We start from the raw sequence: 15,942 nt of genomic DNA on the forward strand, positions 1-15,942 counted from the left end.
GAAATCTCATCCAATTGGACTACTGTAGCACTACCATAGCACTTCTGAAATGTGCTATCCTGGATACTATAGAGAATGACACAGGGACAAAGTTTGTTACAGTCCCTGTGAGTACTGTCTGATCCCATCTGCACAAGCCTCGAACAGTTATGATTTTATATTTAAATCATTTTATTAAAGTTTAAAAAGAAACAATATTCTGTACAACTGTGGTTTTATCGATCACAATTACTTAACAAGGATCAACAAATCACCTCTCCCCTCTCCCTTCACAAATATTCCCTCCACTGTCAGGAAAACTTAACAAGCCAAATTAACTACAGAATGCTACATAGAAAAATCATGCTAACGGAATACCTCAGTCTCACACACACGCCAAATTCATAATTGCTGACTAAAAATGATAAACATATTAAACCAAAATCCCAAGAAGCCACATCAAAGAAATAGAAAGAGACGCATTTCCTCCTATACCATGCAAAATATAAAGATCACACATGCCAGGGACAGTGTTAGGGGAATGCATCTAGAGCCTCCTAAGCTTGCTAGAAGCTGAAGAAGGCATGGCCTGGAAGTGGGCTTTGGGTCCTCTCCAAAATTTCTGCCTTGGGCCTCAACCACATCTAACACCAGCTCTGGTAGGATATACATTTCAAATCTGACATATTCTAATTACAAAATAAAAAATATTTTTTCTACCTTTTGTTCTCTGATCATTCTATTTTTCAAATCATGTTAGTCCCAGGCTCTGGTTTTGGTTTCCCTCTGTCTTCTGAACTCACTCACTAGGGTCTCCTGCCCATTTCTTCTTTCCCCATGCTCACCATCCATCTTCCATCTCTGTGCAACTATCTTTCCCCATGTTCAGCATCTCCCTTCTCTGTATCCTCCTATACTTCTCTGTTCAGCATCTTCCCTGTGTCCATTTCCCCGCATTTATCATCACCACTCTATGTCCCTATCTTCTCCCCCTGTGTCCAGGATCACTCCTCTCTGTCCCTATGCCCCCCAAATCCAGCATCTTCTTTCTATGTTCCTATTCTCCCCCATATCTAGCATCTTTCCTCTGTGTCCATATACCCCCTCCCATGTCCGCCATTGCCCCTCTTGTGTCCATATAGTTTCAAGTTTATTAGAAGGGTTGCTACACCGTCCTTCGTGTAAACATCTAGGTGGCTTCCATTCTAACAAAAAGTAAAATAGATTAGAAAAGGGAAAGACTAGACTGATATCATGAGGGAAGTGGATGGAACTACAATATTATTAGGACAGTAAGGGAAAAAACATTAGGAAGGAGTGAGCCGTTATCCAGACTTGGTTTCGGAAGACAGCGTTCAGAAACATAATGTCTTGCGTTCAATTGTATTCATCCATAAAAAGGAATGTTTTAAAATCACTCTTAAATTGTTGTACTGTTGTGTAAAAATTGTAGAAATTTATTCCAAGTTTCTGATCCATTCGCTGAAAAAAATAGCTGCCTTTTTATGTTTATATGCAGCATCTCACCTTTGTGTCCCCTCTCTTCCTTCCCCATACCAATGTGTCTCTCTTCTTTCCTCTGCCCCTACACTGTGTTCAGTATTCCTCTTTCTTTTTCTTCACCCCCTTAGTTCAGTATCTCTCTTTCCCTTCCCTTCTGTGCCCTCCTCCACGCAGGTCCAGCACCTCTCTCCCTTCCCTCCACAGCTCCTCATGGATCCAGCACCTTTCTCCATTCCATCCCTTCAACACCTCTCTTCCTTCCCTCCCTTCAGCCCTCCCATGGGACTACAGCACCTCTGTCCCTTGCTTGCCTCCCCCATGGGTCTCCAGCACCTCTGTCCCTTCTCGCCAGCTCCAGCACATCTGTCTGTTCGCTTCAGCTTCAGCCCCTCCCGCGGGTCCAGAATTTTCTCTTTACTTCCTCCTCTCCTGCTGTATTAATAATTTTATCTTTGGTGGCCAGGATGCCCAATCCCCATCAACCGATGAGATCCACTGCCTGAGCAGCTAAGAATTTGGTGGCCTCCTTTCCAGCCACCGATACGAGCACTCTTTACGTATGAACTGAGAACACAGGAGGAGTACCGTTGCTGGTGGCTGGAAAGGAGGCCACCAAATTCTTCGCTGCTGAGGGGTTGTAGCAGGCAGCGGATCTCATTGACTGGCGAAGATCGAGCATCCCCGCCAACCATTCAACGGATACTCTGGTTGTGAAAGGGGCCTGAGCCCAAACTAGGGGGAGGGGCCCAGGTCCCCAAGACCCCATGTAGTTACACCATTGGAGTAAACCAAGTTATTTGACATGAAGCAGGTGTTCTCCATGGACACCAGGATACACGTTTTCCTTACCTACCATTATGGTCACAGTTGGTGATGTCACCCTTGTTGTGATTATTTCTATCCTGCTGTGTATGGAGAACACACATGCTGTGAGTAAGTAACTTATATTCCTGGTTTCAAAACTCTTTTGTCTGGTTCCTAAGTTTTCAGAAACATTTTTCTCTATCTGGTATGCCATAACTTTAGCTTTTCTCTCTATCTTTGTCATATTCTGTGAATTTGAAAGTCTAACCTTGGGTTGTGTGGCATCTAATCAGCTGAGACAGGTTCTGGCCTTTCCACATTGTTTTTTTTTAAAGTCTTCACTATGTGCAAAATAAATTAGTGCAGATTAATTTACATTAAGAAAGTGGAACAAAGCATGGCTGACACAAAACAATAAAAAAATGTAATAGGTCAGGAATGCAACTTGTCATGTTTAAGGCGGTATTTCTACCTGGGTGGTTATATGTAATTGTGTTGCTTGGGTATATGATGTGTTTTTATATCACTAGTCACCATTCAAAGCAAAATATATTAAAATAAGTTCCTCGTAGTCAGGTGCAGTGCCATCCCCAGAGAATAGGGGCAGCCCAGGTTGCAGAAACACTCAAATGGACTCATTGAATCTTCCTCCTTAATGTACAAGCAAGTACTCTGCTCAAAGAGCTTCACTTGTTTTGTTGTAGTCTTTCTGTTGAGTTTAGGATATTAATGTAGTTTGCTTAAATGGCTTTGAAAAACCTAACAATTAGAAAGAGGCTCTTCAAGTTGTTTGCAGCACTCTTCCGAGCAGTGTATTTGTTCCTGTCAAACCAGCTCGCAACTATGAATGTGAGAAAATTGCTAATGTTTTGTATATTGACCTTAGATAGAATAATAGAGCAGCTCAAACATTGTTATAAAAGCTCAGGTGTATGTAATTGCATATCAGCCTGCATTTAGATCATAATAAAATAGATGAATAGTTGTGGTTTTCTGTCAGCTGTCTCATCCCTCTCTATAAATGTGCTGTCATTTAATACTCTGTTGTGGAATCTTAACTAGGTTATTTAAAAAAGTAGTCAAATTCACTCTTTCCTTTTCACACCACAGTTTCTGATCAACATGTATGTTTGTGAAGTTGAATTTTTTATGCTTTTTGTTGCAGAGTTTGGTATGGAAGCGTGATTTATACAGAAGGAAAACAGGGTAGAAATATAAAATTTAGACTAGAAATAGGGTGGTAAAAATCCTGCATAGAGTTACTATTGTGCATTAACACATTTAACACATCTTATTTAATGCTGTCTCCTAGTTACTAATAATGGGTATTAATTAACCAAGTAATGCTAGTGGCAAATTGTTTCAGTGTTCCTTTTTTTATCTTGTTCTTGAAATCTGTTATGTTGAAATAAACAACTCTGTTTCTTGTCAATACTTGAATATCGTCTACAGAGTTCATTTATATGTATTCATTTGTTCCGACTCTTTCTTACCCATATAGGACTAGATTTTATATATCATGCTTAAAAAATTGGCACCGAAACGAAACACGCCTAGGTGTATTCTATAAAGTATGCCTAAATTTAGAAGTACTTTATAAAATAAGCCTAAATTTCCGCGCAGTTTATAGAATATGTTGCGCGCCTGTCCACGCAACTAAATTTAGTCGCAGGCAGTTATGCCAAGCAAAACTTGATGTAAATGTTGACACCTAAATTACGTGCAGACTGGGTGTATTCTATAACAACGCGCATAGATTTTAGAAATGCCCCCGCCCATGGCCACATCCCTTTTCAACTATGCGACTTAGAATTTACAGGCATCACATTATAGAATACGCTTAGACAGTTCTGTGCATAAATTGTAATTAATGCCAATTAGTGTCACTAATTAAGTGGCAATTATTGGCACTGATTGGCTTGTTAAGCAATTACGTTATATGTGCAAATCCAGAATATGACTGGATTTGCACGCGCAACTTAAGTCGTGCTATATAGAATCTGGGGGATAACTCTCGACCACAAAAACAGTCAGACCACATAATGGAATAGAGTGGAGTTGAACAATTGGCTTGGACAACTCAGCTGTGACACCCATAACAACAGTAATGACACCATTATAAAGATCTCCAAAAACTCCAGAGTGTGGGAGAGCGGATGCTAAAAAAAGCCAAAGGAGCAAAATGACATCCCTTAACCGTGCCCACTTTATAAAGTCCCCTTATTATCAGTCAGCCTCACTCAAACCTCCCGTATTCCTTTATGCAAGCAAAAAAAAAAACCTTAAAAATTAAATCAGAAACTACCAAACTTTAACACCAAGATTTGGCTAAAAATACCCAACTGCCATCATTCCTGAGAACCCAGGTGTACCAGGGGTCTGGTCAGGTTAAGCCCAGCCAAGGAACATTTAGTTATATACAACTTCTGGGATTTTGCCCACCTACTGTACCTCTGACATAAAAATCGATAAAACAATAGCAGTCTTTAACTTCAGGCAACCAGATTCTTCTGAGCTCTCTGCATTGTACTCTGCAAGATGTGGTCTGAGATGATCCTCTACTAAAAATGTTCTCTTCTAGAGTTTTCCTTCATTTCCCCACCCTCTTCCAATGCAGAAATTAGTATGACCAGAGGTGGAGAAAGATAGGAGTAAGATTGATGAGAGAGTGAGGGCTGAGAATGTGAGACATGATGAGAAGGCTGGAGGGAGGGGGGCAGGAATGTAATACTGATGCATTCTCTTGTTGATTTTTGGAGCACTATTGTGATACTGTATGAGTTCAGTCACCTTGAGAATGTTCTTAACAGCTTTCTCCCAAAGTAGAACAGAGAGAGCTATCCATATCCAGATTCCTTTTGTCTTGTTTGTTATCTGACCTTTTGGTTAAGAAGCCTGCCAAGTATTCTCATCTAAGAAAATCCATCCAGACTTTGTGTACCACTGCTACTTCTGTTCTTGTGTTCTACATGTTGGCTGCTTTTGCTTATTGCTCCAGCGCTGTTGATGGAATCTTTCTGCTCACATCCTTTACACTCCCTGATAGAATTTCCAAGGTTGGCATTCCAATGAAGGAGATAGGCTGTTTGATTCTGGAGCTTGATTTCTCAGTAATTTTAAGAAACCTGAACTTCAGTAATATCTTAAGCAGAGCTAGCATTTTAATATTCCGTCTCTTTCTTTTCCTATAGCTTGAACACTCCACCTGGCACAAAAATAAAGTTAATACAAACTGTTGAAGTAAAAAATGGATTCTTGCTTCTAGATGATACCAACACTGTAGTACTTGGAGGTGAAGTGGAGCACCTGATAGAAAAATGGGCGTTGCAAAGGGTGAGGTAACCTTTCTTCCCTGCTCTGATAGTTTCCACATGATGATTTTTGCCATATGAAATTGACCTTGGCGCACACAATATGAATAAAATGTGACAAGCTGAAACTGTGTATGGTTTGCTAAAACTTCATTTTCCTATTTGCTCTTAAAGGCCAGTGTTACCAGAAGCAAATCAATGTGCTGTTCTGCACCGCAGGCAGAATGTTCTACAAGCCTTACTATAGAAAAACATTTATATTAGGAATAACATTTTTGTGGTTTGTCCTTTAGAATTTTAACACTTGTTAACACTGATAGAATTGTGCAGAACCTACTGCCCTAGTGCTGTCTCAGTTAAGTCCAAATTCATCACATTTTTAAATTTAAATAATTTACTGAGAACACACCAGTCACACTGCCCAATGTTTACAGTATTCCTGCTTCATTTCATGTGTAAACTGATAATGAAAATAAATACTGACAAATTTACATTTTCATGTTCTCATTTCATTTGTACCAGGCTTCGATTATACTCTAGGTACAGTTCATATTTATTTTGCTTTTAGAACCTTTTGACTCAATTATGTAAAAACAATAAAAAAAATATTTTTTAGTCTATTGCTTAACTATAAGTAATTTTTTTAATTGTTAGAAGTGAAATAAATGCTGTTTTTGACAGCAATGGTTGCTCATTGTTGTATAAACAAAATTTAAAGCTATCAGGATCATTTGTCTTTTCTGTTTTTAATGTTTGTCTAGCATTTATTATTATGTATTTATATTTTGTAAATGGCTTAGAATTGTGAGATAATGCAGAGTATAAACTTTGTAAATAAATAAATGTATGTTTGGGCATGCCTTTGCAGGTAGGTGAAGCGGTCTCATGGTACTAGACAGGCAGGTGCTTGTGGTCATAAACACAGGGTCATTTGACAGTCTGTTCCTTGTGTTGGGCTAAGAATGTGAAAACATATTTTATGTGTTGGACCGTTTTCATGGAACTCCTTACCTCTGTCAACTTTGCTTACCATCTCTCATGTGTGGTATTTGGAAACCAATTTAAGCATTTTATTTCGAACAAGCCTTGAAAGATGTATTTTGATGTTTAGTTATGGCTTAGGATGGGGTTTCACAGTTTTATTTGATTCTGGTTATCTTGATGTTAGTTGATTTTATGTTGTTTTCTATATGTTTACCTAAATGATTATGAATGTTTGTAGTAACTTACTGTGAACCCTGGAACAGTGAGTACTGAATGGTTTTACATAAATAAAGTAAGTGGTGGAACAAATTATGTATGCTGCATAAAAGATTAAGCTTGTCACTATACCCAGTAAAATTATAATTTTATTTTATTTACAACTAGTAAAAAAAGGCCCGTTTCTGTTAGAAATGAAATGGGCGCTAGCAAGGTTATATTCATATGTTAATTGTTGTTACCAAACAGTTCATAGTAAAGTGCTATAATGAGATGGAGTAATTGTGAAAGGTGTTTAATGTGGAAGATTGTTCATGAGTATGGCATTTTTTCCCCTGTTAATTGTATTTAATGTGTTGCCCTGTCGTACCCCCATGTGCAGCAACCCCCTCCCCATGTCCACCAACCGTTCTGTTTTTCCTGTTTTTTTTTTTTTTTAAGTTTAATTGACCCAATGTATTTGTCTGTGTGTTTGTGCTCTCACCCTATGTTCACCAACCGTCCTGTTTGTGTATGAGTGTGTGTGTGTGACAGAGAGGTACAGTGTGACAGAGTGTGTGTGGGTCCAGCTTCCATGACCCTCTCCTTCCCTTCCTCCCCTTCCGGATGAAGTGCAGGCAGGCCCCCCTCTACCGTCTGAGGTGCAGCCCCCCCTCCCTTCTGTGCGAGGTGAAGTCCCCCTTTTGTTTGGAGTTCCAGACCCCAGAGAGAGAGAGACATACAGACTGTGTGTGTCTGAGAGAGAGTGTGTGTGAGAGTGGGCCACAGAGAATGAAAAACTGTGTGTGTGTGACAGAGAGATACAGTGTGACAGAGAGTGTTTGTGTGGCTCTAAGTTCCATGACCCCTCCTTCCCTTCCTCTCCTTCCATCTGATGTGAGAGAGTGTGTGGGCAGGACCACAGGGGCGGTCATTGAGACAGAGTGTATGTGTGTGTGAGAGTGTGTGTGTGTCCAAGAGAGAGAGAGTGTGTGAGAGTGAGACAGAGGGAGTGAAAGAGTGTGTGTGTCTGAGAGAGACTGTGTGTGTGACAGAGAGATACAGAGAGTGTGTGTGTGGAACTGAGTTCCATGACCCCCTCCTTCCCTTGCTCTCCTTCCGTCTGAGGTGCAGGCCCCACCCCCTTGCTCTTCGGTCCGACTTGAAGACAGGGAACAGTGAAGTTAGCGATGGTCCCCTCCCTCCTTACCATTCCGTATTTCAGAGTGAATTCGCCAGCACAGCGGTAACTTGCTCTCCTTCCTTCTGAGGTGCAGGCCCCGCCCCCTCCCTCCCTCCCTCTTCGGTCTGACTTGAAGACAGGGAACAGTGAAGTTAGCGATGGTCCCCTCCTTACCGTTCTGTATTTCAGCGCGAATTGGCCAGCACAGCGGTAACTGTGTAGGGAGGCTGTTCAGCGCGTCTCAGCCGTCAGGCAGTCTCGTCTCAAGCCTTTTTTTTTTTTGGCAGTCAACTATTTTTGCGAGGCAGTTGTGCGGGGGGGGGGGGGGGTCTTCACGTCTGTTTTTTTTGAGCGCTGTGTTTTGTTCGTCGATTGAAGAAGTTTGCACGGGTTTGGCAGGTTTTTTTTTTTTTTTTTAGTCTGTTGTTGTTGACTGGCGCTGCAGCGCTGCTATTTTGTGATTGGGCACATTGGTTCGTGACGCTTCCGGGAGTGGGAGACGTCATCATGTCAGGAGATGAGTGCAGGAGCACGAACGCTTCAAGGTTTTTGTCCACGCAGCCAGCTTCAGAACGTTGGAGGTGCTTTTTATTATATAGGATATCTTGAAAGCTGATTTTTTTTGTGGGGGTGGGGAGAGGTTATTTTGCAACAGGGCACCTAGATTGTAAAAGCACATTGGTGCATAATTTACACCTGTTTTGTAAAGGCAACATACGCCTTTATAAAACTGGTATCTGTAAAGGTTGACACACAAAGTTAAACCTTCTCAAAGTTATGGATTAAATTTGGGTGCATATGTGCTTGTCACTTACGCTTTTATTTATAAGAGACACATATAAATGCCAATTCCACTCATATTCTGCCTATTCTCCACCCCTGGGAATGCTTATAGTTATTACATCAAAGTAGGCATTATATTTTCTTAGTGCCTACTTTGATGCATGTTAACACTGGGGCAATTATGTAAGTGCCTACTTGATCATACAGTGTAAAATGCTGTTCTACATGATCAAGTTGCTTATGAAATTGTCCTCACAATGACTATCATGTCCTCATATTTTTATTTGGCAGCTTGACCTTTAGGGTATTAATTTGACACTACTGCTAGGAGTGGTGTGGGGGGTTAGATGTCTTTTTGAAACTGGCAGCCTAAAAGGCAGGAGCAACTGTGGCATTCTTCTCTTTCCCTTGCTAGACACCAGTGAGACCCCCTAGTAGGTGAGGGGGTGAGAATTTGGGGTTGGGGTATGAGGGGATATAGATGGGAAGTAGTCCATTTGATGGTGGAGGGGGTTATTGGGGAAAGGGAGTTGGGTAAGATCATTTATAGATAACTGACCCCTTTAAAAGATAGTGTTCCTAATATAGGGCCCACTGTCTTTGAGTTGCTGGGTCAAAATCACTTGTTTTGTCTTGTAGAACATGTATAATTTATAATTTTATTTCCAATCTTCCTAAATATATTTTTCTCATATCATGCATATATGTATGTGTGTTTGTATTGATACAGGAGCACATTTTCAAAGCACTTAGACATACAAAGTACCAGAGTAACCTATGGTACTTTGTGTGTCTAAATGCTTCGAAAATGAGCCCCATAATGTCAGATTTATGCATTCAAAACACTTAAACCAAATTACATCTGATGTTCTAACTAAAATGTAGTTATCATCTGTATATTATAGAATGCAGAATGTGTTGCCATCTTATTACTGTTCTCTAACTGATAAAGGTCTAATGCAGAACAGAACATTTGGTACTTCTGTCTAGTGTTCTTGATGTTCTTTTTGGCATTTTATTTATTATCTTCCAACTGTTAACCACTGTTCACAGAAGTCATTATCTGAGCACATTCATGCTGTAACAATAATATGTTTGATGAACTGAGGCTTAGTGCAGACTTTGGTACTCAAATTATGCTCACACTCTGGTTGAGCCAGCATTTCAATAACTGAAGCTGGATTGCCCACTAATACTAATATGAGTTTGATTTCCTTGATGGGTTTTGTTGTAATAAAGAAATGTGTGCCCTTCTGTGCCCCCTCTCTGAAAAGCTTGTCATAACTTTTCTGTGTGTGAAATGGCTGCTGCAACAATTGTATTGATGTTCATATTGTTTTAATAGAGAAGAGTAGTATCTATCTTTCTAGTAACCCTGGATACAGTGATGGCAAAGGCCCCTGACTTCCTGTGGCTCCTCCTGAGTACATCCATTTAGGAAATTCTGCAGCATTTTAGAGGCATATTTGCATAAATGAACACACATTTTATATTGGTTTTGGATTTTTAATTCAGTCACCTGTTCAAATCTGAGCTCAGGGCAAGTTACAAATCAGGTTCTGTATTTACTTCCTTGCAGTATTTAATGTGTGAAAGTTTTCATTTATAAAACAAATCATTTTTGTATGTATCTGGATTATCCCTTTTGTTATCTGTCCACATTATTTTCTTCTTTGACCTGGCAGTGTACTCTTGTGCCTTTTGGTTTTTGACTATGTCAGAGGTGGCCTCTGTTGGGCTACAGTGTGGTCCTTTGTTCACAACCAACTGCAGTTTTTCTCCCCTATTTTACTAGCCGCCTTCTAACTTGGCCCATCTATCACAGCAACAGTGTTGGCCAGGGTCCACAAACTGAGACTTCCTCCAGACTCCTGCTAACATGGACCCCAAGTCTATCCATTAGGTGTCTCATTTAAGTGTTGGCTGAGATTCCTTCCCTCATTGGCTGTGAATATTACCTATGCTTTATCCCTAGACCTTCCTGGGTAACATAATCCTGAATTGAATCCAGGTTTTCTACATGGCAGTGCAATACCTAGATCCTGAATCACTGTGCCAGCCCAATCTTTCCTTTTTGTATTTAACATTTCCATTTTCCCCATTTTATTCCCATTGCCATACCCACTCATCTGTATTTCTACGTTTCTTGTCTCTCCCTAAAGATTTTATCTCTTCATCTGCTGCCAGTTAGTCATTCCTTAAGTAGGTTTTCTTTTCCATTAGTCTCTACTTCTCTGTCCCTCATAGCATTCCCTCTTGTTTTCCAATGATCTGTTTATTTTCATTCTCTCTCATCTGCTCAGATCTCCTCTCTTCCTCCTCTCATAACATGTTTTCTTTCATCCTCCTTTCCATACATCATATTTATGCTCTCTTTTCTCATTCTTCCTCGTCCATCATATTTCCTCATTTTCTTTCCCTTATTATTAATCCTGCCCTCCCCTCCTTTCCCCCTTATGCATCAATTGAACCTTGATGGATTCTGAAGCTTTCTGAACATGTTATTTGATGTTTATCTTCTTTCCAATAGTAAATATAGAAAATGGGATTTTGTGCATTCTCTTTTGTACCTCCAGTCAGAGCCAGTGGATGAACATTGCCACTGACTCTTTAAGGGCATCAAAAAGAAGCTAATGGAGTTTTGTGCTCATCCTCTACCTCCAAAGGAAAGGGAATGGTATCAGCCATTCATAGCTTGAAAGTGGAACATGAAATGTCCTCTGGTGGGAACTTACTGTTAAGGAAGAGAGGGATCTGAGGCAAGGTAAAGAGAGTATTCTTATTCAGAACTACATTTTTTAGATGTTTATATAAGATGACAAGAATTGTCAGACTGTAGAATTATGTCTGTATTCTGAGGAGTAGTATAGTACAGACAGAGAGGGTAATACAGTATACAATCAGAGAAACCAAAAGAAAAAAGCAACACTGGGCCTTCAAGAATAGGACAACAGGAGTACTTTATTAGCCAAAGACCCGACACGGGCCGTGTTTCGGCGCCAAAAAGGCGCCTGCCTCAGGGGTCAAATTGTAGATATAGCGATCGTACAGAGTTCAAGTTGTAAATGCCCATTAAGTCAAGGTTTTATTCTCACCCATCATTTTCTATTAGCTCCTTTCGCTCCATATACCCCGTTTCTGCTGCCCTCGAGTAGTGACAGTCACCAGCTATGCGGTACTAACCCGCTGTGATTTTCAGCACCATCCAGTTCGCACTCCCAAATCCAAATCGCTCTCGTAGTAACACAGTCCTCTTACAGTACAGCTCACAGAGGACTGTGTTACTACGAGAGCGATTTGGATTTGGGAGTGCGAACTGGATGGTGCTGAAAATCACAGCGGGATAGTATTCTGAGGAGGCCATAGTCTCAGCTTTCTATATGACTCTGGGTGTATAAGGTCTTAATTGAGGCTCAAGAAATGAAGATTCTCCCCTTTCATAAGCTAACACTGCTCCAACAGTGCATATGGTATTTTAGTCGATGTTTGGAATTGAACTTCAAAATGCCAGGACATAGGCTCCCAAGATCAGTTCACTTGGCACCATAACTGTTGCTGAGATGCTTTGTGCTTGCATCTGAATTAGCTGAGATGCTTAGTGAGGACCTTGCAAGTCCTCTTATCCTACTTCATCTCAAACACTGTGGAAGCTAACACCAGAGTGGCATCAACAAGAGAAGTCTTGTCCTTACCAGAGGAAAGTATGGATGGAAATAGTTCTGACCACTGGAGTGTTTTGTAGGTGATCTCTGTCTGGGAGATGCAGCAGGCTATTGTTGGATTCTTACAACAAAGGATAAACTGATGTTTGGACCCTTTAACTCTGTGTTTATTATTGTATCTGCTTGGATTTGAACCTGATTTGGAACAGTGCGTCTTTTATACTGAGCAGCACGATTGGGAATGCTCCTTACTCTTCAGCCTATGCCCTGATGTTGGTACTGAGATTGACGAAAGTGCCCTTGACGCTGCTGAATTGCTAGCAGTCAGTGCAGCTCCATAGTCCTTTTATGTTGATGCCATTGGTTCTGATGGAGTTGCACCAGACTTTGTGGAAAGTGTTTGGAAGGTGATGACCTTGGATGACACATTTGAGCAGATACTACAAACAGGGACAGCATTCACTAGCTCCAGGCATTGCATGCAAGCCCTGTGATGGCTGACTAGGACATCTTGAAGTCTTATTGAGGGCTGCACTTGAAGCTGCTGGTTGCCTTTGTTGTCATCAGGAAATCAACCAACCAATGCAACATCAAAGGCTGAAGTGTCAGAAAAAAGAGGGCCAACTGAGGCTGCACTGAATTGAAAAAAAAAAGCATGAGGGGAAAAAAAGGGAGCTTGTAAAAGATTTCAAAGGCTAACTAAGGATATTATCAAAGAAAGTATAAAGAGACCGACTGGAAGTCAGGTGGAAAGGAAAATTATCTAAGGAAAAGCAGGACAAAAACTGATCCAAATGCTGCTGCACACAGAAAAGAGCTGAGCATATTCTTACTTGATGGTTGCTAGGTGGGAATACCTATGCCTGCCTGATAAGGTTTTTCAGAACTCTCTGGGGTATATTCCTGTTGGCATAGTTTATTATCCTCATCAATGTGGCCTCATCAATGTACTCATGTTGGAGAGGTCACATTGCTGGGTCTGGCTGTCAGCATATCTACATTGTGAAGACATTATGTGCACATAACTTATCCTACACAAGGTGGGTTCTGCTGAAGCTGTTGCATCAGGCAATAAGAAAGGTAGCTGTTGCAGATGCCAAGGGTGACCCATCCAAAGAATAAGATTTACCACCACAATGAGTGAGATTGAAGGCCACTGAATGAGGTTTTCTTGCAGGCCCCAGCCATATTTTAACACCAGCGCTGGTAGATGTACATTCCAAAAACTGACATAATCTAATCCTTAGAAAATACAATTCTTTTTCTTGCCTTTGTTGTGTGGTTATTTTATTTATTTATTTTTTATTTTGTTTGTCCCAGCCTCTGGTTCCTCCTTTTCTCTGTCTTCTTTTAATTCTTTTGCCGGGGTCTCCCTGTCCATCAGGCATTTTTTCTCTCTCCACATCCATCATCCATTTTTCCCTGTGTCCCTATCCACTCTGTCCATCATCTCCTCTCTCGCTGACCCTTTTTGGCATCTGTCATCAGTGTCCAAGCACCACCCCTCTATGTCCCTATTCCTCCTCCCCCCCACGTGTCCAGCATCACCCCTCTATGTCCCTATCCCCCATGTGTCCAGCATCACCTCTGTGTCCTTATCACCCCCCCCATTTCCAGCTTTACCCCCCCATACTCTTTCCTTCCTTCTACATGCTCCCCCCCAGGGACAAGTGTCTCTCCATTTCTCTTTCTTATATACTATAACTATACTATCAGAATTTTCTACATCGCTATTATTCCAAAATGGATTCAAAGTGGTTTACATTAATAGAAGAGACTCCTATAATGAGGAAATAACAATCTAACAAAATAACATTATAATGAAATAAAATTGTTGTTCAAATACATTTTTAACACTTTTCTAAAAGAAAAATAAGAAGGTGCAAGCTTCAGTTTCAAAGGTAATTTGTTCCATATTCTGGCCCCAGTAAACAGAATAGAAGCCTCAAAAATAGATTTAAATCAAATAGTTTTTAAAGAAGAAAAACCTAATTTCAGAGTTCCCAAGACTCACTTGAGCTCTTAGAATTCAACCCAAATATTGATTTAAAAATCAAACAAAGAATATTAAGATCTATCCTTCTCCCTCTCTCTCTCTTCCTTCCTGCACCCCACAGGGTTCAGCTTCTCAACCCTCTTTCTTCCCTTCCCTCTGCCACCTCCTTAGGGATCCAGTATGTGTCCCTCTCTCTTCCTACCCTCTTGTTCCCCTTCCCTAGGAGTCTAGCATGAATCCCTCACTCTCTCTTCCATCTCTCCTCCTTCCCCCCCACAGGTTCCAGCATCTCTTGCCCCCTCCCCATCCTGGTATCGCTTCCTGTTTTATAGGTTCTCCTTTAAACTTGCCTTTGGAGCTGGCAAAGCATTACATACACACTGCCTTTAGTCACTCCAGGGCTTTCTCTCTTATGCATGCTGCTCTACTGAAAACAGGAAGTTTCATCAGAGGGAAGGCCTCAGGCTGGCTAGAGGCAGCGTGTATGTAGTAGTGCTGCTGACTGCAGAGGCAAAGCAAGTGTAAAGGACTACCCAGGGGAGAGGACTGAGAGGAGGAAAGGTTCAAAGAATAGTGACCAAAATGATAGAGGGGATAAAACTGCTACCATATGAGGAAAGAGGTTAGGGCTCTTCAGCTTGGAAAAGAGATGGCTGAGGGGGGATATGATTGAGGTCTGCAAAATCCACGCGGGTGGAAATAAAATCAATTTTTACTCATTCAAAAAGTACAAAGACCAGGGGACATTCAATGAAATTGCATGGAACTACTTTTAAAACAATAGGGGGAAATATTTTTTCACTCAAAGTGTATAGTAGGCTCTGGAACTTGTTGGTAGAGGATGTGGTAATGGTGGTTAGTGTTTCTAGCTTTAAAAAAGGTTTGGACAAGTTCCTTGAGGAAAAATCCATAGTCTGTTATTTATATGGACATGGGGGAAGCCACTGCTTGCCCTGGGATTGGTAGCATGGAATGGTGCTACTAATTGTGTTTTTGCCAGGTACTTGTGACCTGGATTGACCACTGTTGGAAGCAGGATACTGGGCTAGATGGACCAATATGGCTATTCTTTTGTTTTCATGAGATACCAGGACCACCATGGGAGGAGGCAAGAGAGGAAGAGATGCCAGGACCAGGGGTGTGAGTAGGGGAATAGATACCAGGACCCATGGGTGAGGGGGTGAGGGGATCTTTTTTAAAAACAGGAATGGATTGAGGGATTGCACCAGGCCCCCTGAACTTAACCGGCCCTAGGCATGTGCCTAGTTTGCCTATTCTTTTATCCAGCCTTGATTATCCAGCTTGATCTCAGTGAATGGTTATCCATGCTTCGATTGATGGTCTTAGTATTTTCGTTGTATAACTATTGGATGGTGTATAACTATTGTATGTATTTTTAATCGCTTGTTTCTTCATGAGGAGCTTAAATTTTTAGCTCCATTTTGTTTTTGTGAATAATTATAATTTATTGAAATAAACAGGTATAGTACATAAGGGACAATTCTATAACTAGATGCCTCAATTTACAGTAGTCACCCCAAA

General features: G+C 40.9%; 1 protein-coding gene across 2 annotated transcripts in view; it reads left to right on the forward strand.

The window, feature by feature from the left end:
- The window catches only part of TDRD3 (tudor domain containing 3), a 459,135-nt gene that overhangs the window by 222,470 nt on the left and 220,723 nt on the right, over positions 1 to 15,942 (forward strand). For both annotated transcript variants that reach the window (XM_030200566.1, XM_030200565.1), the window contains exon 5: positions 5,478 to 5,619. In XM_030200566.1, the coding sequence (XP_030056426.1) occupies positions 5,478 to 5,619 (142 nt within the window). The remainder of the gene's footprint in view (positions 1 to 5,477; positions 5,620 to 15,942) is intronic.

This window comes from Microcaecilia unicolor, chromosome 4 (assembly GCF_901765095.1).
Source record: "Microcaecilia unicolor chromosome 4, aMicUni1.1, whole genome shotgun sequence".
NCBI classification, from domain to species: domain Eukaryota; kingdom Metazoa; phylum Chordata; class Amphibia; order Gymnophiona; family Siphonopidae; genus Microcaecilia; species Microcaecilia unicolor.